The 26,392-nt window shown below is 39.8% G+C and overlaps 3 protein-coding genes across 10 annotated transcripts in view; 1 reads left to right on the top strand and 2 right to left on the bottom strand.

The window, feature by feature from the left end:
* LOC137383484 (RNA exonuclease 5-like) overlaps window positions 1-11,511 on the bottom strand; it is a 42,111-nt gene extending 30,600 nt beyond the window's left edge. For 4 of the 6 annotated variants that reach the window (XM_068056467.1, XM_068056471.1, XM_068056470.1 and 1 more), the window contains exons 1-2: window positions 2,886-2,966; window positions 316-618 (exon numbers count right to left, since the gene is read on the bottom strand). In XM_068056467.1, coding sequence (XP_067912568.1) covers window positions 316-480 — 165 coding nt within the window. In that variant the 5' untranslated portion in view covers window positions 481-618; window positions 2,886-2,966. The other 2 variants (XM_068056468.1, XM_068056469.1) reach the window with 2 other exon arrangements.
* Window positions 3,130-19,695, top strand: eri2 (ERI1 exoribonuclease family member 2). The gene is made up of 9 exons (XM_068056473.1): window positions 3,130-3,309; window positions 9,039-9,103; window positions 9,870-9,953; window positions 10,586-10,713; window positions 11,370-11,526; window positions 11,978-12,078; window positions 13,751-13,832; window positions 15,708-15,796; window positions 15,970-19,695. The coding sequence occupies exons 1-9, from the start codon at window positions 3,287-3,289 to the stop codon at window positions 17,359-17,361; spliced, it is 2,121 nt and encodes a 706-aa protein (XP_067912574.1). The 5' UTR covers window positions 3,130-3,286; the 3' UTR covers window positions 17,362-19,695.
* The window catches only part of acsm3 (acyl-CoA synthetase medium chain family member 3), a 57,656-nt gene continuing 50,866 nt past the window's right edge, over window positions 19,603-26,392 (bottom strand). Inside the window, exons 10-13 of one of the 3 annotated variants that reach the window (XM_068056474.1) lie at window positions 23,905-24,032; window positions 22,793-22,892; window positions 22,282-22,401; window positions 19,604-19,880 (exon numbers count right to left, since the gene is read on the bottom strand). In XM_068056474.1, the coding sequence (XP_067912575.1) occupies window positions 19,794-19,880; window positions 22,282-22,401; window positions 22,793-22,892; window positions 23,905-24,032 (435 nt within the window). In that variant the 3' untranslated portion in view covers window positions 19,604-19,793. Of the gene's footprint in view, window positions 19,881-22,281; window positions 22,402-22,792; window positions 22,893-23,904; window positions 24,033-26,392 lie in introns of those variants that run through there. The other 2 variants (XM_068056475.1, XM_068056476.1) reach the window with 2 other exon arrangements.

Here is a 26,392-nt window from a genome sequence, read left to right as displayed (position 1 = left end):
GAAAAGGAGGGTAGACAAGCTGACCCGATTTCCCACTTTTGTTAATGTACCTCTGCAGTCAATCCAACAGGACCTGTGCCAGCAAGACCCAGGTTGCTTTAGCCTTCAGCTTCCCTTTCCTTGTTAAGCCTTTGATGGCAAGGCTGGGGCCTGAAATCATGGGCTGATCTGACGTTCTGCTATTGACATGGGAAGACTATTAAAAGCTCCAATGCAGTTCACAATGGCAGACAACTTGAATTTTAATGGTCATTTAGCTCAGTTATTGATAAAATCTCAGGGGTGTAAAGAATTGCTTATTTTAAAAGTAACCACCTTTGCTTTCAATTTCTTTGCCTTTTGCTGCTCTCGGCTATTATGTCTAATGTCACTTTCCAAAGTGGTCTCATTTTGGATCTTGGCTCTTTTCTTTTCAGCTTCCTGTACACTTTCCTCTCCCAGTCTTTTGCGTTTACACAGTTTCCCAGCATTATTAGCCATCTGATCAATTTTACAATGCAGCACTATAAAGGATCAATATTGCCAGCAGCTTAACTACAAAAAAAATTCAAATCCGTTCATCTGGTCGTCAGAAATATGAATCCATTTATAATACTTGTTTGAAAATGTTCTTTGCATCTGTAAAAGACAAGACAAAGTTTATATGTTTGTAAGCAACATTCAAAGAGGGATTTATCAATTTCACTTACTGTACACCAAGTACATTAGCCAATTCAAAGAATTAGCGCCAGTTTTATATCGAATCACCAGCAGTGTGATACTCCTCTGGCTGACTATAACTCACTATATTCCTCCTTGTGATGTTTTACTACACTAATGGTGCTATATAAATGCAATTATTATTACAGTTTGTAACGTGGTCTAAATATTCATGACCTGTAATTCTGCTGAAACTCAAGTAATTAAAGTGCTCTTACATTACAATTTATAGATTCCAACGAGCGCACCAGCATTCCCATTCTAACTTGAGCACTTTCAGTCACTGCTTATCAACATTCACACACTCCTTTATGCTCTCACTGTAACAACAGTAGAATGGTAACAATCAATGCCATTCAAGTATCTAACATGAATATTAAAAAAAAACTTGCATTTATATAGCATCTCTCCTAACCTCAGGATATCTTAAAGCACTTTATACTCAATGAGTACTTTGGAAATGTAGTCACTGTTACGTAGGAAATGCAGCAAACACCCACAATCAGCAATGTGACAATGATCAGATAATGTTTATTTTTAGTGATGTTGGTTGAGGGATAAATATTGGCCAGGACAATGAGAACTTCCCTGTTCTACTTTGAAATAGTGCCATGAGATCTTTTACATCCACCTGAGAGCGCAGACAGGGCCTTACTTTAACATCTCATCTGAAAGATGGCACTCCTGACAGTGTGGCACTCCCTCAATAATGCATCTCAGGATAAATTAGGCACCAACAGGCTGAAATTATGTCAAGATAGCAAAAACATAAGCATATGTTTGGGCTTCTTGTCAATATGGAAGAATTATCAGTAAGAGAGTCTGGCAAATTCTGACAGGCATCATGTGTGTTTATAGTGCTATTGCAACACACAAGTATTTAAATCTTTTCTGACTAAATGAATCCTTTTATCACGTGAAGTCAAACTGGATTATGTTGTATACCGTCCTAAAGGGTACACCTTTTCCAAACCCCAAACATCTAACATATTAATGATATAGGATTCAGCTGCCATTCAGTGGGAGAGAAACCTCACATTCGAAAAATATTACAACCATTTGAAATCCATCCATTGTGTCCCTGAATGCAAGCTTGATGGTTCAGAGGATACATTGTAAGTCATACAGACTGGAAGGTCACGAATGCAATCTCTGATCTGCACTGGTTTAGGTGATTTTGGTCAGGGCAGTAGTTGTGGTGCTACAATTGGGCCCCTGTCTCCCAAGGAGATGATATAAATCCCCATGGCCCTTGCTAACCCTCCCGTGATCCCTACTGAACTTTGTGCATGCCAGGTTCTGTCAGTATTTATTTAGAGATACAGCACTGAAACAGGCCCTTCGGCCCACCGAGTCTGTGCCAACCAAGAACCACCCATTTATACTAACCCTACAGTAAGCCCGTATTCCCTACCACCTACCTACACTAGGGACAATTTACAATGGCCAATTTACCTATCACCTGCAAGTCTTTGGTGGTGGGAGGAAACCGGAGCACCCGGCGAAAACCCACGCGGTCACAGGGAGAACTTGCAAACTCCGCACAGGCAGTACCCAGAATTGAACCCGGGTCCCTGGAGCGGTGAGGCTGCGGTGCTAACCACTGCGCCACTGTGTATGGGGATTGGCTGTGATGTCCCCCCTCCCTCCCTCCCACCGCCACCCAATATTCACACTGTCTTGGGTCAAAAACCACTTGAGTGAGCAGCCAGAGGGTACCTGTTAACTATAGTACCCAACAAGCAGTCAATATAAAGGGTCTGGCTAGTACTAGCTGAATGAGCCAGACTCCCACATTGCCAGCTAAAATAAAAGCAAAATACCGCGGATGCTGGAAACCTGAAATAAAAACAGAAAGTGCTGGAAATACTCAGCGAGTCTGACAGCATCGGTGGAGAATGAAGCAGAGTTAACGTTTCAGGTCGATGACCTTTCATCAGAAAGGTTAACTCTGTTTCTCTCTCCAGACATGCTGCCAGACCTGCTGAGTATTTCCAGCACTTGCTGTTTTTATCCCACATTGCCAGGCCTGGAAGAAGGGGCACCGACACCCACACTGCCCGGCCTGGGAGAGGGGGCACTGGTTCGAATAAAAACCATGTTTCCCCACTCCGTCCCAACAAAAATAAAACCCGAGCAAACCCTGAGCCTCGTCACCGAATCGTGCTAAGGTCCAAGTCCCTCACCCACAGCGCTGACCATCAAGCGGCCATCGCCCGGGGAGACATAGGCCGCTGAGCCGCGCGCATGCACCGTCATCGCGTCCCCCACCCGCGCGCTCATTACATCATCGCGTCCCCCACCCGCGCGCTCATTACATCATCGCGTCCCCCACCCGCGCGCTCTGTCTCTGATTCCCCAACCTCTCTCAGACATGACTAAAGCACTCCCGATAGCATCGATCACACAGCGGAAGTGACGTCACCGCAGTGGCGGCAGTTTTAAATTCAGTCACCAAGCAGCAGGAGCGAGTCCTGCTGGTAAATGGAGTAATTGTGCATCTTCTAAATGTTTTAGATTCAGGGCTTCTATAATAATTTCCCACTGCTTGTTGCTTTTTTTTTTATTTTCCCTTGTCCTGTGAATAATGACAACGAAGCAACTGGCTAAGTAGGTATAAAAACAGAGAGTGCTGGAAATACTCAGCAGGCCTGGCAGTATCTGTGGACGGAGAAACATAGTTGACGTTTCAGGTCGATATGCCTTCATCAGAACTGGGAAAAGTTAGAAATGTCATTGGTTTTCAACAAGTGAAAAGCGGCGGGGTGGGGGTGGAACGCTGGTGGGAAGAAGAACAAAAGAGAAGGTCTGTGATGGGTAGAGAGCAGGAGAGATTAAATGACAAAATATTTCATGGTGCAAGGCAAAAGGGAGTAGTAATGAGACAAATAAAAGATGTTTCTAGAGGAGGTGTGAATGACAGAATGTTGAAAAACTGCTGCCTGAAAGCAAAGAATGAAACCAAAACTGGCTGAGAAAAAAGAAAAGGGTTAACTCAGAGGTTAACTCATTTTTGAGTCTGAAAGGCTGTAAAGTGCCTAAATGAAAGGCGAGGTGCTGTTTCTTGAGCTTGCATTGAAAAAGGACAGAAAGGTCAGTGGGAACAGGGTGGAGAATTAAAATGACAGGTGACAGGAAGCACACGTTCAGCTTGTGGACTGAATGGAGACGATCTGCAAAGTAGTTACCCAATCTGCGTTTGGTCTTTCCAGTCTACAGCAGACTGCATTGTGAGCAGTGAATACAGTATACTAAATTGAACCAAAGATCAGTAAATTTCACCTGGAAGGAGTGTTTGGGGTTTTGGACAGTGAGAAGGGAAGCGATAAAAGGGCAGGCGTTTTCATGGGAAGGGGAAGGTTTGATTGAGGAGTGGACCAAGGTATCGCAGAGGGAATGGCCTCTTCGCAATGCTGAAAGGGAAGGGAAAGCTGTGTTTAGTGGTGGCATCACCCTGGAGGCAGCAGAATTGGTGGTGGGTGATCTGTTGAATCTGGAGGTTGGTGGGTTGGAAGATGAGGACAAGGGGAATCCTATTGTGGTTCTGGGAGGGAATGTGAGGGAAGGGAAGGCTAAGTAGGTATCCCCTACTTCACTGTGAAAGTTTCTGTAGCAGCAGCTGGTATTTGTATAGCAACTTTAATACGTTAAAAGGTCCCAAGACTCTTCAATCTGACAACATTTATTCCTTAAAGGGAGATTGGTTGAAAGGTGGTGATTTTTGCTGCAGTTTGGAGGCTGTGGCTCTCCATTGCAGAAACATATTAAGGATATTCAAATATATACAAAGGGTAATAGTGCAGGGATGTTGCATGATTTAGTACAGAAATCTTCCGGCATATTGTAATGTGTTTAAAAAAAAAACTCTTGAATTCCCCTACGGTTCCCACCTTTTGATTTCTGCTTTATGCTGAGTGAACTGAACTCAGACAGTGATCATGGTGCTTCAGCTTTTACATTTGAATTAAGCAGAGGGGTGTTGGGGTGGAAGTAAGGTCAAGATTCCTACACTTGATTTAATATCTAGTGAATCTCATGACAAAAGTATGTGTTAGTTGAAGACTGACTGTCTAATATTTAACTTTATCTTTGCTTTTGTAAATACATTTGGTCAGTAGTTTAGCCTGGAAGAAGTTTAGCATTTACTTTCCTGCTTTCTTGATTGGCAGGAATCCTACATAAATTCTACTGTCCTGCTGAATAGGAAACTATTTACAACCTAAGATGCAGACTGACCAATTAGACTGTCCACACTTGCTTGTGGAGATTCTGATTAATTGTTGAAAGAGGAATGATGGTTTAAAATCTCAAATTGTAACACTGGAACTAAATGGATATCAATATTACAATTCTGGTTTTCTTGGAAAACTTGTCCCAAAGAAGTAGTTTCCATAAGCAGCTCTACATCTAGTATGATCTGTAACTTAGAACCTTGTGCATGGCACATAAGAGTGAATATTACTTTTTTGTATCATGTTGATAATATAAGGAGTAAGAGTAGACATTTCGGCCCCTTGAACCTGCTCCACCATTCAGTACAATCATGGCTGATCATCTACCTCAACTCCACTTTCCTACTCTCTCCCCATATCCCTTGAGATCAAAAATCTATCAATCTCAGTCTTGAATAGACTCAACAACGACAGAGCATCCACAACCCTCTGGAGTAGAGAATTCCAAAGATTCACAACCTTCAGTGAAGAAATATCTCCTCACCTCAGTCCTAAATGATCAACCCCCAATATATTTTTATTCTGAGAGTGTGCCCTGTGTTCCAGACTCCTCAGCCATGGGAAACAACCTCTCACTGTCTATTCTGTCAAGCATCTTCAGAATCTTGTATGTTTCAATGAGATCACCCCTCATTCTTCTAAATACCAGGGAACGTAGGCCCAATTTTCTTCTCTTTATTTATTGATACAGCACTGAAACAGGCCCTTCAGCCCACCGAGTCTGTGCCGACCATCAACCACCCATTTACTCTAATCCTACATTAATCCCATATTCCTACCACATCCCCTCAATTCCCCTACCACCTACCTACACTAGTGGCAATTTACAATGGCCAATTTACTTATCAACCTGCAAGTCTTTGGCTGTGGGAGGAAACCGGAGCACCCGGCGGAAACCCATGTGGTCACAGGGAGACCTTGCAAACTCCGCACAGGCAGTACCCAGAATCAAACTCGGGTCACTGGAACTGTGAGGCTGCGGTGCTAACCACTGCGCCGCCCAGGACAACCTTTCCATCCCAGGAACCAATCTAGTGAACCTTTGTTGTGCTGCCTATGGGGCAAGTATATCCTGCCTTAGATATGGAGACCAAAGCTGCGTACAGTACTCTAGGTGTGGTCTCACAAATCCCTATACAATTGTAGCAAGACTTCCTTATTCTTATGCTCCAATCACCTTGCAGTAAAGGTCAATTTGCCATTTGTCTTCCTGATTGCTTGCTGTACCGGCATGCTAACTTTGTGTTCCTTGCAGAAATACACCCAAGTCCCACTGAACAGCAACATTTACAAGTTTCACTCCTTTTAAAAAAAAAAAAAATTCTGCATTTCTATTATTACTACCAAAGTGAAGAAACTCGCACTTCCCTACATTATACACTATGTGCCACCTTGTTGCCTACTCACTTACACTGTCTGTCTCTCTTTGCAGCCTCTTTGTGTCCTCCTTGCAGCTTACATTCCCACCTAATTTTGTGTCAGCAAATGATAAGGTGCCATATCAAAGGTTAATGTGGAAAATAAAAGCTCACGGTGTTGGGGTAACATTGACATGGATAGAAGATTGGCTAGCTAACAGGAAACAGAGTAGGCATGCATTGTTCATTTTCTAGTTGACAAGATGTAATGAGTGGTGTGCTGCAGGGATCAGTGCTGGAGCCTCAACTTTTTTTTTTTAACAATTTATATAAATGACTTGGATGAAGGGACCGAAGGTATGGTTGTTAAATTTGTTGATGATAAAGACATGTCTGGAAGTAAGTTGTGAAGAGGACTTAAGGAGGCTACAAAGGGATATAGATAGGTTAAGTGAGTGGGCAAAAATCTGGCAAATGGAGTATAATGTGGGAAAATGTGAAATTGTCCACTTTTGTAGGAAGAATAAAAAAGAAGCATATTATCTAAATGGTGAGAGATTGCAGAGCTCTGAGATGCAGAGGTGTAAGGTGTATGAATTGCAAAAGGTTTGTATGCAGGTACAGCAAGTAATTAGGAAACTAATAGAATGTTATAGTTTATTGCGAGGGGAATTGAATACAAAAGTAGGGAGGTTATGCTTCAGTTATATAGGGCATTGGTGAGACCACATCTGGATTACTATGTACAGTATTGATCTCCTTATTTAAGGAAGGATGTAAATACGTTGGAAGCAGTTCAGAGAAGGTTCACTAGACTAAACCTGGAATGGGCGGGTTGTCTTATGAGGAAAGGTACAGGCTAGGCTTGTATCCGCTGGAGTTTAGAAGAGTAAGAGGCGACTTGATTGAAACATATAAGATCCTGAGGAGTCTTGACAGGGTGAATATGGAAAGGATGTTTCCTCTTGTGGGCAATCTAGAACTAGGGGTCACTCTTTAAAAATAAAGGGTCGCCCATTTAAGACAGAGATGAGGAGAATTTTTTTTTCTCAGGCATGAGTGTTCTTTGGAACACTCTTCCTCAAAAGGTAGTGGAAGCAGAGTATTTGAATATTTTTAAGGTAGAGGTGGACAGATTCTTGATGAGCAAGGGGATGGAAGGTTATCGAGGGTAGGCGGGAATGTGGATCTGAGGTTGCAGTCAGACCAGTTATGATCTTATTGAATGTTGGAGCAGGCTCGAGTGGCCTACTGCTCCTAATTCATATGTAAATGTAGATACATTACTTTCAGTCTCTCTAAGTCATTAATACAGATTGTAAATAACAGAGGCCCCAGCACTGATCCTTGTGGTCCTCCACTGGTTACATCCTGCCAATGTGAAATTGGCCCGTTTATCCCTACTCTCTGCTTCTTATCCGTTAACCAATTTTCATCCATGCTAATATATTACCTGCTACTCCATAAGCCCTTATCTTGTGTATTAACCTTTTGTGTGGCACCTTATCGCATGCCTTTTGGAAATCCAAGTGTACTACATTGACTGATTCCCCTTTATCTACCCTACTAGTTGCATCCTCAAAAAACTATCAATAAATTTGTCAAACACAATTTCCCTTTCGTAAAACCATGTTGACTTTGCCTGATCATATTATAATTTTTGAAATGCATTGTTAAGATTGCCTTAATAATAGATTCCAGCATTTTCCTGACGACTGATGTCAGGTTAACTGTCCTGCAGTTCCCTGCTTTCTCTCTCTCTCTCCCTCCTTTCTGGAATAGTGGAGTTACATTTGCCAACTTCCAATCTGCTGGGACTGTGCTAGAATCTATGGAATTTTGGAAAATCGTACCCAGTACATCCGTTATCTCTGCATCTACCTCCTTGTAGAATGCTAGGATGTAGACCATCAGGTCCCAGGGATTTGTCGGTTTTTAGTCCCTTAAGTTTCTCCAATACTTTTTCTCCGCTGATAATTAATTACCTTAAATTCCTCATTCTTATTAGCCCCTTGGTTACCCTCTATTTCTAGTATGTATTTGTGCTTTCGACTGTGAAGGTGGACACAAAATATTTGTTCGGCATCTCTACCATTTCCTCATTCCCCATGATAATTTCTCTTCTATCTGCCTCTAAGGGACCAATGTTTACTTTAGCTACTCTCCTTTTTACATCCTTGTAAAAGCTCTTACAATCTGTTTTTCCATTCTTGGCTAGTTCGCTCTCATTCTATTTTTTTTCCCTTATCAACTTTTTGGTTGTGTGACTTGTACAAGGGAAATATATGCCTTGTTGAATGTGTTAATATCATTTCAAAGGGAATTATTTTCACCCCTTTTATATGGGTTGCTCAGAAACAGTTCTTTATTCCGAGTTTGGTTACTGTGAGAAAGCACCAGAGACGTTAACTGATTCTGTTCCAAGCAGTGGAACGAGGAAGAGAGGGTTTGAAACCAGATACTCTGCTTTGTCTATGTGGGAATGTGGATTATTTAGCTTATGTTTGTGAAGCAGATTCTCTACTCCTTGGGCAAATGTTTGGTAATAAGGCAGGGTCCTGTCCTCAATTGGTGGTGGCAGTTTATTTTACACCCCATCTGGAGTAAAATGATGTACAGTTTTAAATCGAAGCTTAGCTTAGAAATTTGAACTGTACTTTTAATGAGATCATCAGATGAAGTTAACCAGCAGTGTTGTTTTTTTTACCTAGTTGGTTTGCACAAGTAATCTTTCCTGTATTTTGTCCAGGCAACTTGGCATAATAAGAAAACACTCATCACCTTCTCTTGAGGTCAACAAAAAATCTAAATCGAGTAAGTGTCACATGATGTTTGTTCTATATTTTGAGTCAATATCAAGCAGTCTTCAGCTGAAGCTGGGTTACAGGGCAGGGAATAATTGGATTGGATGTGCAGATGTAATTCAGTTGCCATTTTAAAGTTATGCACTTTATACTTATTTTTATATTTCCAGTTATAAATTCCTATCTCCACATTTATAACTGAAAGTCCCTGTTTAAATGTGTCACTTTAATTGTACCTACCTGCCATGGTGGTGCTGCAACATCTGCACTGGTTGCAAGGTGTTAGTACAGTGTGACAAGTTTACATGGGCAGTTCCCATTATAAATGTGGGCATGGGAATTCAAAATAGATCAAGTTGACAGGAAGTGTTAGTTTTTTTTTAAATACAAGGATATGGCATTACATTTGTTGGAGGCAAAGCAATTCTTTTTTTAAAAAAAAGTATTGAAAGAAAGCCAGTCTTTTCCTGTGGGTTCTTCTGATTTTGATTACTTAGCCTGTCCCAGAAGGCAGGAGCTGGATATTTACATAAATTAATTACTAGAAAGTTCCTTCAACAGTTAGCATCTAATTGATTTTATTAGGGTATAATTATTTTGATTGCTTTGCCACTAGAAGTATCTGAGCAAAGTATTTAAAGGAACAGTGCAGGGTAATCACCACTCCGTCTTGCAATCTAAACATCAAAACTGTGCGGCAGACCCCGGACTATATAGATCAGCCAATGTTCTGTGAAAACTAACCTGGAGCTCTGAACTGTTTTTATACTTTGCAGATCAGTTTTTTGCATATTTAATTATTATTGACTTTGAATCCACCTGCTGGAAAGATGGGAAGTCTCATTATAGTCCAGAAATAAGTGAGTATAAATCTGTACACTAGAGTACGAATACTTCGTTGTGTGCATTGAAGGGGCTTCTTTTAAATTGTTTGTAACTTCTTGTATGAGTTAAATTTTCCAAAGCAGAAAAATGCAGCCTTTAAAGAGTGTAAGAAGTTTGAGAAGTGTTGTGATTTAGTGAAAGGGGATCTGTGTGATGGTGAGCCATCACACTCTCCTCATGTTCTTGATCTCTGCACTCCTCCAATTCTGGCCTCTTGCACGTCCCTGATTTTAATCACTCCGCCAATGGCGGCCATACCTTCAGCTGCCAAGGTCCTAAGCTCTGGAATTCCCTCTCTAAACCTCTCTCTCTCTCCTTTTTAAGTTACTCCTTAAAACGTAACTCTTTCACCAAGCTTTTGGTCATCTGCCTTGATATCTCCTTCTGTGACTCTGTCAAGTTTCCATTACTAACGCTCTTGTGAAGTGCCGTGCAATGCTTTGCTACTTTAAAGGCGCTATATAAATGAAAGTTGTTATAATATCTGAACTGAATGAAGCCTGTTTGAAATTGTGGAAGAACCATTTGCTTTAAAAAAAAAAAAAAAAATTCTGGGGTTTGGTGGCACGTTTGAAGTATTTTTGTTCTTTATTTTTCTATAATCTAGTTGAATTCCCAGCAGTGCTGCTCAACACTTTCAGTGGGGAGATTGAGATTGAATTTCACACATATGTTCAGCCTCAGGAACATCCAATCCTGTCCGGGTTTTGCACAGAACTTACTGGCATTAATCAGGTATGCAGTATAATATATGGCTAAATTATCTGAGGAAGGGAACACCTTGGCTGAAGTATTGGAGCACACACTGCAGCCTGTGTGCCCTTTTTATATATATTTTTGTGAAGGTCGCAGGCTGGACAAGTAAAACTCACCATTTCTAAAGCAAGGACCATGAACTTTTGTGGCCCGGCTCAGCAAAAAGGTAAGTTAGAAGAATGCCTGCTATTATCTTTTATTAAAATTGAGAACTTTATAAAAAAAAAAAATGTGGGTCAAGCTGTTTCCACAGACCAATCAGATCAGTCGATTGAGATGCCACATCATTGCATGATGTGAAAAGACCAATCATAGATTTTTGTTAAGTAATGGTATTAAGGGATATGGAGGTAAGTCGGGTAAATGTAGTTGGGGTAGAGATGAGCCGTGTTCTAATTTAATGGCGGAGCAGGCTTGAGGACTGAATGGTGTACTCCTGTTCCTATGTCCCTAGGCTACTAGAAGACTACACTGCTTCCAAATGCCACATTTTTAATACCTAACCATTTTCCAATATGGTTTGCAATATACCAAGATCCCAAGATCTCCCTCTGGTGTGCAGTTGTAGAATTGGTACATGTAACCATTGACAGTCTTGGAATTAGCAGGCTCACTGTCGTCTTTAACATTTTCAGTGGCAAGTTGAAGCTGGAATTCCTCTTGGAATATGCTTGTCACAGTTTTCCCGCTGGATTCAGAAGCTGCAGCAAGAGAAGAACATTGTTTTCATTAAGGGCATGTCTCAGCTGTGTCGCCTTGAGTCAAGACCCTGCGCTTTTGTAACGTGGTCAGGTACAGTTTGTAGTTGCTCATAATTTCAAGCCATTTAGTTTATTTGAAGAGGTACACTCGAATTGTAGTCAACTAAATTATGAAGGCCAAAATACTTTGGTTCCCATTTATTCTGTTTTAAAAGCAGTTGTATTTTCTCCTCCATTGATTTTTCTGCACATTCAATAGTTATAACCTTTGTGTCACTTTTAAAAAGTACATATCATTTCAAAATATTTATATTGCACCTAGTCTTCACACTAACACTATTTCTGTGGTTTAATTTGTGACTTTTAAAATTCTAATTTCTTGCTGTAATACTCTGGTATTGTTTCTTACAATATAAAATCTGTTTTTTATTTTCTGCCCTTTCAAGGATAACTAGCTGGAATTTATGTAGGATTTCCACTGTGTGTGTGTGAACCAGACTTGTACGGGCTGCATTTAATCACATACCCTTTGATCTCTGTAGACTGGGATCTGGGAGTGTGCTTGCACTATGAATGTAAAAGGAAAGATCTCAGAAAACCAGATGTTTTGAACAGCTGGATTGATCTCCGAGCAACCTACAAGGTATGCCCACAAGGGGATGAAGATGGTCCAAGTTTTTTTAATTTTATGGAATGTGGGCATCGCTGGCAAGGCCAGCATTTGTTGCCCATCCCTAATTGCCGTTGACAACTGAGCAGCTTGCTAGGCAATTTCAGAGGGTAGTTAAGAGTCAACCACATTGCTGTGGGTTTGGAGTCACATGTAGGCCAGATCATGTAAGGACGGCAGATTTCCTTCCCAAAAGGACATTGTTGATTGACTACAAGAAATGCTGAAAATACACAGCAGGTCCGTCAGCATATGTAAGGGGGAAAGGCAGTAATTGATGATTCAGGTGTGTAACCTTACATCAGAGCTGAAAGATAATCTGGGCTTTTTAATGAGGTTGGGAGGACAAATTGAGAGAAAGTTTTTAGAGAAGGAGCGATTCAACAGATACTCCAGTCACCAAGAGGGTGTAGGTGGGTTTAATGACCAATAAATTGCATCATAGAAAATTACTAAAGAAACTGATATTAAAGATTACTGGCAAAACAATTGGAGAGGCATTAAAAAGACAAAATAATGTGCACACATAATGCAAAAGAATCAGGAGAGGCCCACAAAACAAAGTGAGAAAGTGGAGAAAAACACAGATGGGGGAAGGCAAGCTGCTAATGTCACTGATCTGAAATGAAAACCGAAAATACTAGAATAATCCAGCAGTCCACCAGTCTGCAGGAGGTATAGTAATTAGGCCAACGCCACAGCCTCAGAACTGTGTTGGAGCTTGTGGGTAATGAATGGTTTCCATTCCAAATGCCAACGCACTTCTGTTTTCTACTATCCCCTCCCTACAATGCAAGCATATAAAATGGAAGAAATAGCTGAGTTCTGAGGCTATTTAAAGACAGTATTCTGACAGCATTAAATTAAGATACTAATCCTGGTGTTTTGTTGACCATCATTGAACAGTAAGAGATCAAAGATTGAGATAAAAACAAGAAATGCTGGAAATACTCAGCAGGTCTGGCAGCATCTGTGGAGAGAGAAGCAGAGTTAACGTTTCAGGTCAGTGACCCTTCTTGAGAACTGAATTGGGGACAGGGGACTAGGTCAAAGTGGCACAGTCACAATGGGTTAGGCTGCCCTCCATCTGCTATAAAATTAGATAATTTCTCCCACACCATTGGCCAGAGCCCCAAACACTGCTTCCATTGGAGACAGCAATTCTTGTGCACGTTCTTTAATCTAGTCTGTTGTATTCACTACTCCTAATGTAGACTCCTGTACTCTGGAAAGATAAAACACTTTTTATTGATCACTTTGCTGAACATCTGCACTCTATCCACAAATGTGACCCTGACCTTCCTGTGGCTCACAACTTTAACCCTCCCCTCATATTCCCACTTTGAAAATGACATGGAAAATGAAGTTGATGTAGGGTTAAACTAAACTGGACAAAATTAGCTGTCTCAAACTAAAAATCTGGATCACAGTCCAGGAGTTTGACTAACTCATTCAAGAATAGATGCGTAGCTGATGGAAGAGCATTTATCTTCACTCCTATTACGGTGGGTGTTTTTATTCAAAATGCTGCTATGCAGCAAATGATGCATTTATCTTCCATAAATATTTGCTATAGCTCAAATTAATGTACTTGTTGAATTTTACGGTGGTAAATGGTCTGAGTTGACTTGTGTTTATATGGCAGCTGTTCTATAACCGAAAGCCAAAAGGTCTGAATGGAGCTCTACAGGATCTGGGCATAATATTTTCAGGACGTGAACATTCTGGTATGTAGTGCTTGTTGTATCATTGTATGTCTTGATAGTTGTGTTTGGCCTTGCAGAAATGAATAGGGATAGGAGTAGGCTATTCAGCCCCTTGAACCTGTTCTGTCATTCAATTATATCATAGCTGATTTGTATCTTAACTCCCTTTACTGAGCTTGGTTATATTAAATCTTATTATCTACCCTAACAAAAATCTATCAATCTCAGTTTTGAAATTTTCAATTGACCTCCAGCCTCAACAGCTTTTTGAGGAAGAGTGTTCCAGATTTCTATTACTCTTTGTGTGAAGATGTGCTTCCTAACACCATGAATGGCCTTAGCTCTAATTTTAAGGTTATGGCCTCTTTTTCTGGACTCCCCCACCAGAGGAGATAGTTTCTTTCTATCTCTAGGAGCTAGAGTAGATAGTATGGCCCCTCGAGCCTACTCCAGCATTCAATAAAATCAAGGCTGACCTCAACCTCCACTTTCCTGCTTGATCCTGAATATCCCTTGATTCCCATGGAGTCCAAAATTCTTATCAGTCTCTGTCTTGAATGTACACAATGACTGAGCATCCACAGCCCTTTGGGACAGAGAATTCCAAAGATTCACAACCCTCTGGGTGAAGAGATTTCTCCTCATTTCAGCCCCAAATGGTCAACCTCTCATCCTAGTTCTAGACTCTCCAGCTAGGGGAAATAGCATCTCAGCATTTACCCTATCAAGCTCAGAATCTTGTATGTTTCAATGAGATCACCTCTCATTCTTTTAAACTCCAGAGAGTATAGGCCCATTCTACTCAATCTCTCCTCATAGGACAACCCTGTCATCCCAGGAGTCAATCTAGTGAATCTTTGTTGCTCCCTCTCTGAGACAAGTATGTCCTTCCTTGGGTATTGTGGCCACTAAAGCTCTGTACAATTGCAGAAGACTTTCTTACTGTTATACTCCAAACCCCTTGCAATAAAGATCAACATACCATTTGCCTTCCAAATTGCTTGTTGTACCCGCATGCTGTGTTTCGTGTACAAGGACACCCAAATCCATCTAAACACCCACACTTGATAGTTTCTCACCTTTGAGAAAAATATTTTTTATTGTAATTTTTTTGAAAGTACAAAAAATATTTTTCTGTTCTTCCTACCAAAGTGAATAACTTCACATTTCGCCACATTATTCTTAATCTGCCACCTTCTTGCCCACTCTCTAAACCTATCTCTATCCCGTTACAGACTTTTTGTGTCCTCCTCACAGCTGATTTTCCCATTTAGCTTTGTATTATCAGCCAACTTGGATACATTACACTCTGTTCCTTCATCCAAGTCATTTGATATAGATTGTAAATTGTTCAGGCCCAAGCACTGATTCTTGCAGCACCTGCTAGTAACAGCCTGCCAACCTGAAAATGACCTGTTTATTCTTACTGTTTTCGGTCCTTTAACCAATCTTCTTTCCATGCTAATATATTACCCCCAACCTCATGAGCCCATATCATAAACAATTGCATCTTGCACTTCATCAATCAATGGAATCCAGCAACTTGTGATAGCTTAATCTACTTTGTATAACCAAAAGCTTTAATTCAGATTTGAGGTAAAGCAGCAGTTGACACAAAGCAGTAAAGTTGTCCAAAATACAGAACCTTCTTGATTTATTTTCATATAATGAAGCTTAGCTTCCTAAATTCATTAATAAAAGCAAGATGTGTAAATTTCTGTTAAATCCCTTGTTTTTTTTAAGTTACCATTTTAGCTTTAAAACAAATTTAGTTTAATTTTTTACAACAGCAATTCTTATTTTAAATATGTGTCAAAAAGCAGAACGCAATGTTCTGATTATTCGTTATACTCTTTGAGCTCTCACTCCTCTTAATGTTTTGTGACATGAAAACAGGCCTGGATGATGCCCGCAACACTGCTCGTCTTGCCTGGCAGATGATCTGCGATGGCTGTACCATGAAAATTACCAAATCGTTAGATATGGTGAGTGGCCATTGGTGAGTTCTACCCCTTCATCCCCATTGGACCTGTTACACAGGCTAAACATTTGACACCTAAGATTACTCAAGTAACCTATGTTGTAATACTTGATACTATAAATGTTCAGAATCAAACAGAGTATCTAGTAATTGCCACACTTGTGGCATTTTCATTAGGTTGCACCTATGAGGAATCCAATTGGAAGACTACCAACTGCAAACTCGCTTGAAGATGGCAAAACCTCTCGAGCAAGTCTCTCTTCTGAAGTCCCAGGCAATGGCAGCAAAACTTGTTTGTTTTCTGAAAACGCTTCTGGCAGAATAGAAAAAGCTGAAAATAAACAGATGAGCACAAACTGTGAACATAATGGCATAGTGAAGCAAACAAAATTGGCTTTGCCATCTTGTCCCAAAGCTGCCAGGCAGATTACGGGGACAGTAGGCTCCAGAAATTGCAGTGATGTAAATGTTCACTACAAGAGTTTAATATCCCCCAGGACTCTGATCAACGGGCTGTCTACTTCCACTGATCTTTGTAAAGCACAGAAACCTAGACTACATTTGATCAACAATGTTAAAAATCAGATCACAGTGGGAGGTGTAGAAACTAAACCCAATGATAGTCTAAACAACCTGTTGCTTGTGTCTACTACTATTGAGTCTGTTACCAGTATCTCTAAACTAGATGTTAGCTGCTCAGAGCTTGAGTTTGCCTGGGAAGATTGGGAAGATGCTGCCATACTACCTCTATCAGGTAATGAGCATCCCATAGATTATGGGGAACAACAGAAAAACAGTAAAGGGTCAAGCGTGCTTGAAGAGAACAGAAAAGACTGTCCAACTCTTGGAGCACCACAAAAAAATAGAAAAGATGATAAATTGACTGGTCAATTAGACGCTAAGAAGCACCAGAAAGTTGTATATAGGAGCCCCCAAACAACAATCTATGATGTAGCTGAAGTTATGAAGAAAGCTGAAGGTCAATTTGTCTTTAAAGTACCTAACATGAAGGCTCCCAATGTCCAGTCCAGCCCCCTCGGTGAAAGCACTGAGTCTTCACATTCTGTTCTATCCTCTAGATCAAATAACTCTTTATGCATTGGCATTAAAAGAAAAGACACACATTCAAGTCCCTTTAAACCACATACTTCTAAAAAACAATCTTTCACTATATATTCAGATGACGAGTTGCCATCCAATTGTTCTCTGCCTTCAATTAATAAGTCACTTTTAGGAGTTATTCCTCCAACAACCCATTCCCACCAGGCACCATGGAAATTGAAAGGTGAAAAGATCACTCCTCCGCTATGTGGCTGTGGTCGTAGAGCTAAGAGGCTTACTGTGTCTAAAGTGGGTCCAAACCAAGGGAAAGCCTTCTATTCCTGTGCAGTAGGGAAAAGGAATGCAGAGAATAGCAAGGGTTGTGGGTACTTCAAATGGGAGTGGGCACTGATGAAGGAGAAAAGTTCTTCGGCCTTGTCTATGAATATTTTTGGTACAGGTTCATCTGGAACCTTTCCTCCTTCCCAACGCAAACATCTCGGCCTCCGGTTTTCCTTTCGAAACTAAAAATATAGTTATCATATCTGGAGTGATTTATAGTTTGCATGATTTATAAAGCAGCATTATTAGTCTAGCCTGTTGAGGTAGTGTAGTAGCTCCTGTAATTAGGTTTTTGAAGTGCAATCAACTAAACCATTTTTTTTTTGTGTGCATTTGCATTAAATGTTTACAGTTTTAACTTCATATACTGAACTTTGTATAAACTTTCCATCCAGCTTCTTTTGCACCTTTTCTGAAGGCAAGATCTTATGCTGTGATATGGGTACAGGTTGTACATCTACAAATCTAAAGGGTGAGGGCTAATTGAGTTGTGGGGGGGAATGGGCATCACAGTTGATTGAGCACAACGTTATCCTGCTTAACATATCCTTCCAGCATTGCTGCTTTTGTGCTGCATCCATTCTTTTTTATTCATCTTTTTTGTTCTCTTCCCCACCCACCTCCCAATATTTTGCAGATTCAGAGTACGCTGGCTACCTGTAGCCATATGACTCGACATTCCTGAAAAGTTCATTTTAAAAAGTTGACTACCACAGATGGTCCATTTATTTTAAATCAAGAAGTAACACATATTTGACTTTATTGAAGTGGATGTTTTCTTCAAGTAATGAGTGATGTTCGAATGGAGAATTGACTTTGGCTACCAAAATGTATGTGCAAGCCCAAGTGTGATAGAAAATAAAGGACACAATTTTAACTCACTCAAAACCCATTCTCATACAGAATTAAAATTGGGGCTTAAATTTCTAATGAGTCGGTTTCAATTAGATTTTCAACTCCTTCGTTACTAGCTGAGTAATTCCGACCAAGTAACCAAGTCACCTTTTATTGTTTAAGTTAAATACCAGCTTTCTTTGGGAGGAAAGGAGAGAGAAATATTCAACAGAATGACTAGTTTATGATTGTCCCATGTCCACTCAGTGTTTTTAAATGTTCTAGCAATTTTATTTTTATACTCCTATTTTTATGTTCTTTATGAAATAACTGTACTGCAAAATTGTGAAATCCTTTGAAATGTTCAGAGACATAAGATGTTATTATAAATGCAAGTTTTCCTTTATAATAAAAGGTTATTTAGTCTAGTACACGAGTAAGTTTGTGATTAAAAGTCTACAGATAAGCATTGGTTTTGCAAATGAAGCAGCGTTGGTGCTCTGGTCATCTGTAGGATCATCAGCGTCGCCAAATTTTGCAAGTCCAGTTCTCCCCATAATTTAAAAAGAAGCTCAGAGTGTAGAAGACGTGGAGGAAGTTAGGCCAGGAGCAGTCTGGCCAGAGTGTCACAAAATCCAGCCAGGTAACCATGGAACTCCCTTCCTAACAGCACTGTGGGTGTACCTACCCCACATGGACTGCAGCGGTTCAAGAAGGCAGCTCACCACCACCTTCTCAAGGGCAATTAGGGATGGGCAATAAATGCTGGCCTGGCCAGCGACGCCCACATCCCGTGAATGAATAAAAAAAAAATAATGCTTCTTAAATAACTGTTGCAGTCTCTTAAAAAGGAGACAATTTTTGTATACAAGCAAGAAAACTAGCTCCTGACACGAGACCAAAAATGTGGGCAAAAGTTGCTCTTCAGTAAAAGATTTTTGGGGGATCTTGTTGCAGCAAATGAGGCATGTCTCTTTGTGGAATAGAAGGCTGCTGTGTCAAATTCAGTTCATGTGCTTGAATTATAATTGACGATTCAGCTATGTCATTTTCTCCCTTAAGTGGTCTAGCTGTATGCTTTTTGATTGACTTAATTAAGTTAACTCCCGTTGCCCTTTATCTGCGAGCAGAGAAGCAGGACCCAGGAGAGTATCAATGAAATTCTCAAGACCTGGGCCGGATCTTTGTATTTTAAGCACATGTACTTCTCTAAGTTCTCTCTAATCTGTGTCATTGCTCTACTGGAACTGCTTGCTTAGGATAACTAGTCCCAGTGAATAGGTCTTCAGTACTACAACTAGGTTGTTGTCAAGGCCCATAATCCAGTGCAGTCAATGTCCTATGGAGTAAATAAACTTCAATGTGGTTATACTTTGGCTTTATCTTACATTCAAATAAAAACAATTTGTAGTTTTTCCCTAGTTGGTTACAATATGAGCAGTTTCATATTGTGAACCTTGGGCACTAGTAACATGGGCTATTGTTCAAAGTATGAAATATCTCTGATTGTATAATTATTGCTACAATGTCACTTGGGGCACGAAAATGGAGTGTGTCATTCTTCTTTAGTTCTTCATATTGACAAAGAGCGGGTAAAAGAACATCCTGCAATTTTATAATAAATGCCTCCTTTATTATCTTGAACAAAACAGATCTCCAGTTGTGCCTCATAAGTCAATCTGTTAACATATAATTTATATTGTCTTCAAATCATTAGTTGAATTGAAATTTTTGCTTTTCATTAGTGATTCCATTTTATTATGTTATAAAGAATGATTTAAGTCTCAGTTTTTTTCCCATTCTTTCTTTCGTAACTCATTTCTTTTGATTTTCCCACTAATAGTCTTGGGCAGCTGCTTCACAAATTCAATCTGTGGGGAAAACAGAAAGGTACCTCATGATCACCTGTACCTCTTTACCAAGAACTTAATAAACTGAAATTTTGGCAAGCTATAAGGCTAGTCTGAAAAAGTGACATTTTAAATAAGCAAGATCCAATAGATTTTCTACATATGCACATGCAATTTTTAATGCTATCTGTGAGCAATCATCCTCCAGTGGTTTATATCTGCAGGCAATTCTGAGCTTGAATGAAATGTTCAAAGGGAGCCATAATCTGTAGGTAACTGGACCGTGGAGGAGTAATTGAGAGAGTTGGATTGGTCAGCGGTTGAAACTGCAAGAGGTAGGTGCCGTGCATGCAATTAGTGGTGAATGCCTGGTTGTGGGAGTTGGGGCATAACATGGTATTAGGAAAAGGTTGAGGGTTAGAAAAGTCCAACAGCAAGATGGATGGGAGAATGGAGAAAGTGACTTGGGCAACTGAACATTTTATTTCTTTTTGAGACTAAGAAATCCACAAACTTCTTGTCTGATGTTGAAAGTGAAAATGGGGGCGGTGGAGGTGATGATTTGTCAGTGCAAAGCAAAGCTTTACCCTCCAGGATAAATCTGGAGTCATGAGAGTATGAGGGAATGTGCCACTATTGCTTTAGTTGTTTAAGCCAGTCTGTGTGCCTTGTATGCTTTAGCCACAGTGCTAGGAAGTGTACTTGGGGGAACAGTGGGAATGGGAGATGAGGAACTGGAGATAACAGGGGTGTGTTGAAGGCAGAAGCAAGACAGCAGTTGAGCAGTTCGAATACAGTGGTTGTTTTGAACAGTTAATACTTAAATGGTTTTTGCTGAGGAAAATACTCCAATCTCACCATCTAGTGAAAAGAACAATTTCACTGATCCCTGTCTTTCCACATACTAATAGAGTTATAGTTATACAGCACAGAAACAGGCCCTTTGGCCCATCGTGTCTGTGCCAGCCATCAAGCACCTAACTATTCTAATCCCATTTTCCAGCACTTGGCCCGTAGCCTTTGATATAATCCCACTAAGTGCCATTTATTCATTTGGTGCTAACTATCTTGGGTTGGGCACTGTTGAGTTTTAGATTATTAATATAAATGGAAACTATAAAACACAGCCACCATAATGTAGCTCAGAATTCCATTTAAAAGTTCCTCTCATTGTAGTACTAAAATAAAAAGGATAGATTGCAAGCTTAAATCTTTCCAACTGTTTCTAAGAGTTTAAAGGTTTGCAATATGGCAAATGCTTACTGCGAGCACCAATGGGTGTACTGCATTAGTATTTTGATTCAAATTTTGGAAGGTGCCCAGTGTCAATGATGTAACTGAATTTTATCTCATCTGGCATGCTAACATTTCATTGGTCAGGCTTGCAGAACTTTGCAGCTATTGTGTTCACAAGATTTAGTTCCTCCATCTCTGTAGATAATTAGCCATTACGCTTCATTCTCTTCAATTTGAACAGATTAATTTGCTAATTTTTGGAAATTATAAATTGATAAATTACATTGCAGCATTGAATCTGACTGAAAATTATAAAAGTATGCCACATGGGAGCAGCTGGAGTGGGTACTGCAGGCTCACACATGCAGATTGTGTGCAATCAATAGCAGGAATGGAGTTGTGGACAACAACATTTTCACTGGGTTAGGGATTTTTTTGGGACATTCTTACTATAAGGGCTAACTACGGTGAAACCCATACAAGCAGACACTTATTGAGAGATCCAAATAATCTGCTTGGTAAAATAAACAAAAGGCACTTTGAACCCATGGACAATCGCAAATTACAACATACTCACAGCCTTTAATGCACCAAACTTATTTACAACTTAAAATGTGGGAGACGCAGGTTATCGTGAGACAGCAGTGGGTTTTGTGAAAGAAACTATAGCAGAATGGGGAGCTCTAACCATCATCCAAAGCTTCAGAGTAATCGCTCTATCTCTGGGACTGTATGTTGGCATGGTTGTATTCCATGGATAAAGTGGTTTCACTGCAACTATGGATAATCAGTAAAGAACGCTCCATTCTACTTTTTGTTTACACACTACAAGAACTGCTTTGAAAATAAGGACACTTGCAAAAAAAAAGACAGCTGGTGCCAGTTCCTAGGGTGGCTGTAATTTACAGATTTCACTATGGAAATTCACAAAACAAAACAAGGCCATATCACCTGTCTCTTGTTAGGAGACTACAAGTGTCTTACAAAGCGGTATTAACAAATTAATTAACACCTCAAAATAGTGGTTAGGATGCTACTAAAAGCTGAGCTTTCGTAAAAATGCACAATACTACAATGACATGCCGTCATTCACCACTGTCTAGATGATTGATCTTGCAAGAATTACACACAGGCTGTTATTAGCTGCCATTCTAAACCAGGAAATCAGAACAGGTAAAGTACAGACCTTCCTTGGGTATTTATATGGTGCTGTGACTTTCTTAACATGTTCTTGTAATTCTTTAATTAACTTGTCAGGATTATGTGAGGTATAAGCAGGACTTCGAATAACAAATGCCTTCACAACCTTAAAAGAAGAAAAGCTTTTTAAATAGGAGAAATAAGATTATTCAAAATGTGACCGTCCCACAGTATCATGTTTTGTAATTTGAAAGTACAATAGTCGGTTGTGCCAGTGATGCATGAATTTAAAAATCAGATTTTTAGATTAATATTTGTTAAAGGAGATGGAAAGGCTAGACTAATGAATTTTTAGATCTTAATACTCCACCAAATGTGTAATTAAAATAAAACTGAGTTGAACCACCTACCTGACACCAATTGAGTTAAAATTCCCCCTAAATTTTCAATCTGATTTTGTTAGGAGGTGAATCCTGCTAACGATCTCCATAGTCTAGTCTTTAAAAATATCTAACAAATGAGATTTTGATTAAATCCGTGTAGGTTTCAAAGCATACCTCTCCTCTGATAGGGTCAGGACTGCTAACCACAGCGGACTCTACCACAGCCGGATGCTCTATCAGTGCATTTTCTACTTCAAATGGCCCAACACGGTACCTGTATAAAGGAGTCATATTACTTGTATTATTGACTTAAATTGAAGCGTCTTTAATGCATGAAATTTGTTCATGTTTTTCCCCAACCACTTAATTTTTTAAAAAGATTTTTCTGCATATGACATTACTTCCCCTAACTGAAAAGGTCAGCAGGTGACATTACTTCCCTGAACTGAAAAGGTAGGCAGGTGGCCTATGTAAGTTCTTTGCTACCGCCACTCTTGAAGCTGTTGCTGGTACACAGGAGTAGACTAAATGTTATTTCCTGGAGATCATTCAATGTGAGGAAATACTATCGCAAATTAGATGCCGACTCTGCCACAATATATTGAATTAACAAAACATCTCCAACCTAGTTTGTATTTCTGAGCTAAATGATTTGATGACTATAAAATTAGCCTCCAATAATCATCAGATTATCAAGCCACAAATTTTGCTTGATTATGGTTCTAAATATATTTCACTTGCCTTTCGTAAAAAATACTTTTCTCTTCCAATAAGGAAATCACATCTATTTTCCAGTTCAAAATGGCTACAGCTTTGGTTATTGCAATACATATCCATATAGCAACAAAAGTCATTCTACATTTACAGTTCCCCACATGTTGAGTTCAACATCCAGCTGTATAAACTATTTTTGGGCATTTATTATTCTCTCTCCCTCTTCACACATTATAAAAGGTATTACCAGTTAGCTTATAGATGTGACTTAATAACTCTTTAAAAGTTGACATTTATATTGTCATTTTTCTATTTACAAATTGCCCAGCCTTGTTAACCAATCACTACAAATAAAGAGCTCATTCTCTACAGAAATACTCAGACTTTTGGTCATTTGACTGCTTGATTTTTAAGTCGATCTTTTTGAAACATTATAATATGTGATATTTATCAATGAACAAACATTCAAGGATTCTCTCTGCATTCTAAAGTACAACAGAAGTGCCACACTAAGCCTCTTAAGTGCATGACAGAGAAAATTAAGTAAAATGTGAATAATTAGATCACTATACCCAGCTGATATAATTATATCATCCGATCTTCCAAGAAACCAGATGTATCCATCCTCATCCGTTTGACCATGGTCTCCAGTCAGAAAATAGTCTTCTCGTAGGACTCTGGCTGTTCGTTGTGGATCATTCTAGCAACATATAAATAAAGCAGCTCAACGTTCAAAAGCAATTTAGTAATTTAAAAATAATGCTTTCTGGTTTTAAAAAAAATCCATCGCTTTAATGAGTCTTTTTTTCTATGTAAGAGTTATAACTTTTGGGAAAAATATACACACATACCAGGTTGCTAAGCAAATATGAGAACATCATTTGAAATACAGAAGACCTATGTTGAGGTTGTGTCTGTACAAAGTTTAATGACCAATGGATGCTTTCTTAAACATAGTCTTTACCACTATGTCCTTGATGCTGTTTTTGTATTGTATCATGGTCAGAACTGGTCTAAATAGTGACTGGGCTGATCTTCTTGTCTTTGTGCTGGAAGTCTGAATATATTCTTGGGCTTCATTTAAATAATGGCAACACCACAAGGTCACTTTTGACCACAGATGTGGGGATAGAAGAAGTCTGAGCACATCCTAGACCTTAATGGCACCAGAACCATAATAGGTGCAGGCACTGTTCAAACCCAATGGGAGAGCCTGAAGAAATTTATTGTTTTTGCAGGTAATGGGGTAAGATTATTGTCTGTACACTGTCTGACAAAGAACAGCAAGTTTTAAAATTAATGCATGTGTATCAGTAGCTGTGGTTTGCATGCCAGTGGCCTTTAAAATTGCGTAGTCTGTAAATGAATGCATACTGCTGTGCCAATGACTGAAATGACAGCACCACCCCAGTCTAGATGCTCCTACAGACTGCCTTGAAGGGAGCTGGTAAAAAGGTAGTTCCATTGCGCCAAACATCGATGCAGGATCAGGGAAAATTTGTGTTAGAATGAGAACAGGAATGAGGGAGTGTGCTGGATTGACTATGGATTATATTTTTCTAAATGACATGTAGCAATTGTATGATGGAGGGTTGCCTACTTTCTAGTAGGGAAACATGCTTATGGCTTGATGAATGAGTTCAGCAGCTGCCAAAAAGACTTGTGGTTGTTTCCCATCCAGGTAAACTATCACAAACGAGGGCACAATGAGTGTAAATGACTAACTGTATTCTGCAACAAGTACAGAAATCGCAAACTTACCTATTAATCAAAAAGTCAAAAATAAAAATCTTTTTGGTCAATACCAGACTGTTGCTTAAGACAGACAGTGCCAAACAGCAGATCTGCAAAATGTAGGGCCAGGTTTTTGAGCGCATTCTGTCCTGAACTACATCTGGTGCTGTTAGAGGAAGAATGCAAAGATCTCTGATATTCATTTTGTATGAACTTTATAATGTTGCACTCTGTTCAGGTTCAGATACCAGACAAACCATTGAGGAAGTTCATCTGAAGCGCTATTCAGTAACAAAATGAGAGTAAAGGATTAGTATCCTCTGTTTCTTCTGCATTGCACCTGCTTTTTTTTTAAAGCAGTATTTTAGGAACAGGGCAGAGGAAAATCAGCCTCAATATCATGGTTATGAATACATAATGGCACAGCTGAGGCAGTTCATTGTTGGAGATATTTATGATATCACATTGCTGGCTAGGGCATATATTCAACAGCTTATACAGTGCCTTTAGTGTCGTAAAAGGCGCTTGAGAGCATTATCGAGCAAAATTTGACACTGAACCAGGGTCATAGTCTAAGGATATGGGGTAAACCATTCAGGACTGAGATGTGGAGAAATTTCTTCACCCAGAGAGTGGTGAACCTGTGGAATTTGCTACCACAGAAAGCAGTTGAGGTTAAAACATTGTATGTTTTCAAGAAGGAGTTAGATATAGCTCTTGGGCTTAAAGGGATCAAAGGATATGGGGTGAAAGCGGGAACAGGTTACTGAGTTGGATGATCAGCCATGATTATAATGAATGGCGGATCAGGCTCGAAGGGCTGAATGGCCTACTCCTGCTCCTATTTTCTATGTTTCTAATTACAAAAGGAGATATTAGGACAGATGAAAGAGGTAGGGTTTAAGGAATGTCTTAAAGGAAGGAAGGCAGAGATGTTGAGGGAGGGAACGCCAGAGCTTAGAGCCTCGACAGCTGAAAACACGGCTGCCATTGGTGGAGCAGTTACAATTGGCATATTTAAGTTGCCAGAATTGGAGAAGTGCAGAGATCTCAAAGGGTTGGAGGACATTACAGAGATAGGGACAGGTGGAGAGATTTGAAAACAAGGAGAATTTTAAAATCAACATCTTGCTTAGCCTGGAGCCAATGTAGGTCAACGGGCATAGGGGTGAAGGGTGAACAACACTTGGTACAAGACAGGACACAGGCAGTAGATTTTGGATGACCTCAAGTTTACTGCGGGTAGAATGTGGGAGGCCAGCCAGGAGTGCATTGGAATAGTCAAGTTTAGAGGCAACAAGGCATGGATGAGGGTTTCAGCAGCAG

Source organism: Heterodontus francisci, chromosome 24 (assembly GCF_036365525.1).
Source record: "Heterodontus francisci isolate sHetFra1 chromosome 24, sHetFra1.hap1, whole genome shotgun sequence".
NCBI lineage: Eukaryota > Metazoa > Chordata > Chondrichthyes > Heterodontiformes > Heterodontidae > Heterodontus > Heterodontus francisci.
Note: the sequence above shows the minus strand (reverse complement) of the source record. Positions and strands in the feature narration are given on the sequence as shown.

What these genes read in the sequence shown, in the direction of transcription:
- eri2 (XM_068056473.1), top strand. Translation starts at nt 3,287, where the DNA reads ATGACAACGAAGCAACTGGCTAA. An exon ending in CAACAAAAAATCTAAATCGA is followed by an intron (nt 9,104 to 9,869) that starts GTAAGTGTCACA and finishes TATACTTTGCAG; the next exon opens with ATCAGTTTTTTGCATATTTA. An exon ending in CGCTTTTGTAACGTGGTCAG is followed by an intron (nt 11,527 to 11,977) that starts GTACAGTTTGTA and finishes TGATCTCTGTAG; the next exon opens with ACTGGGATCTGGGAGTGTGC.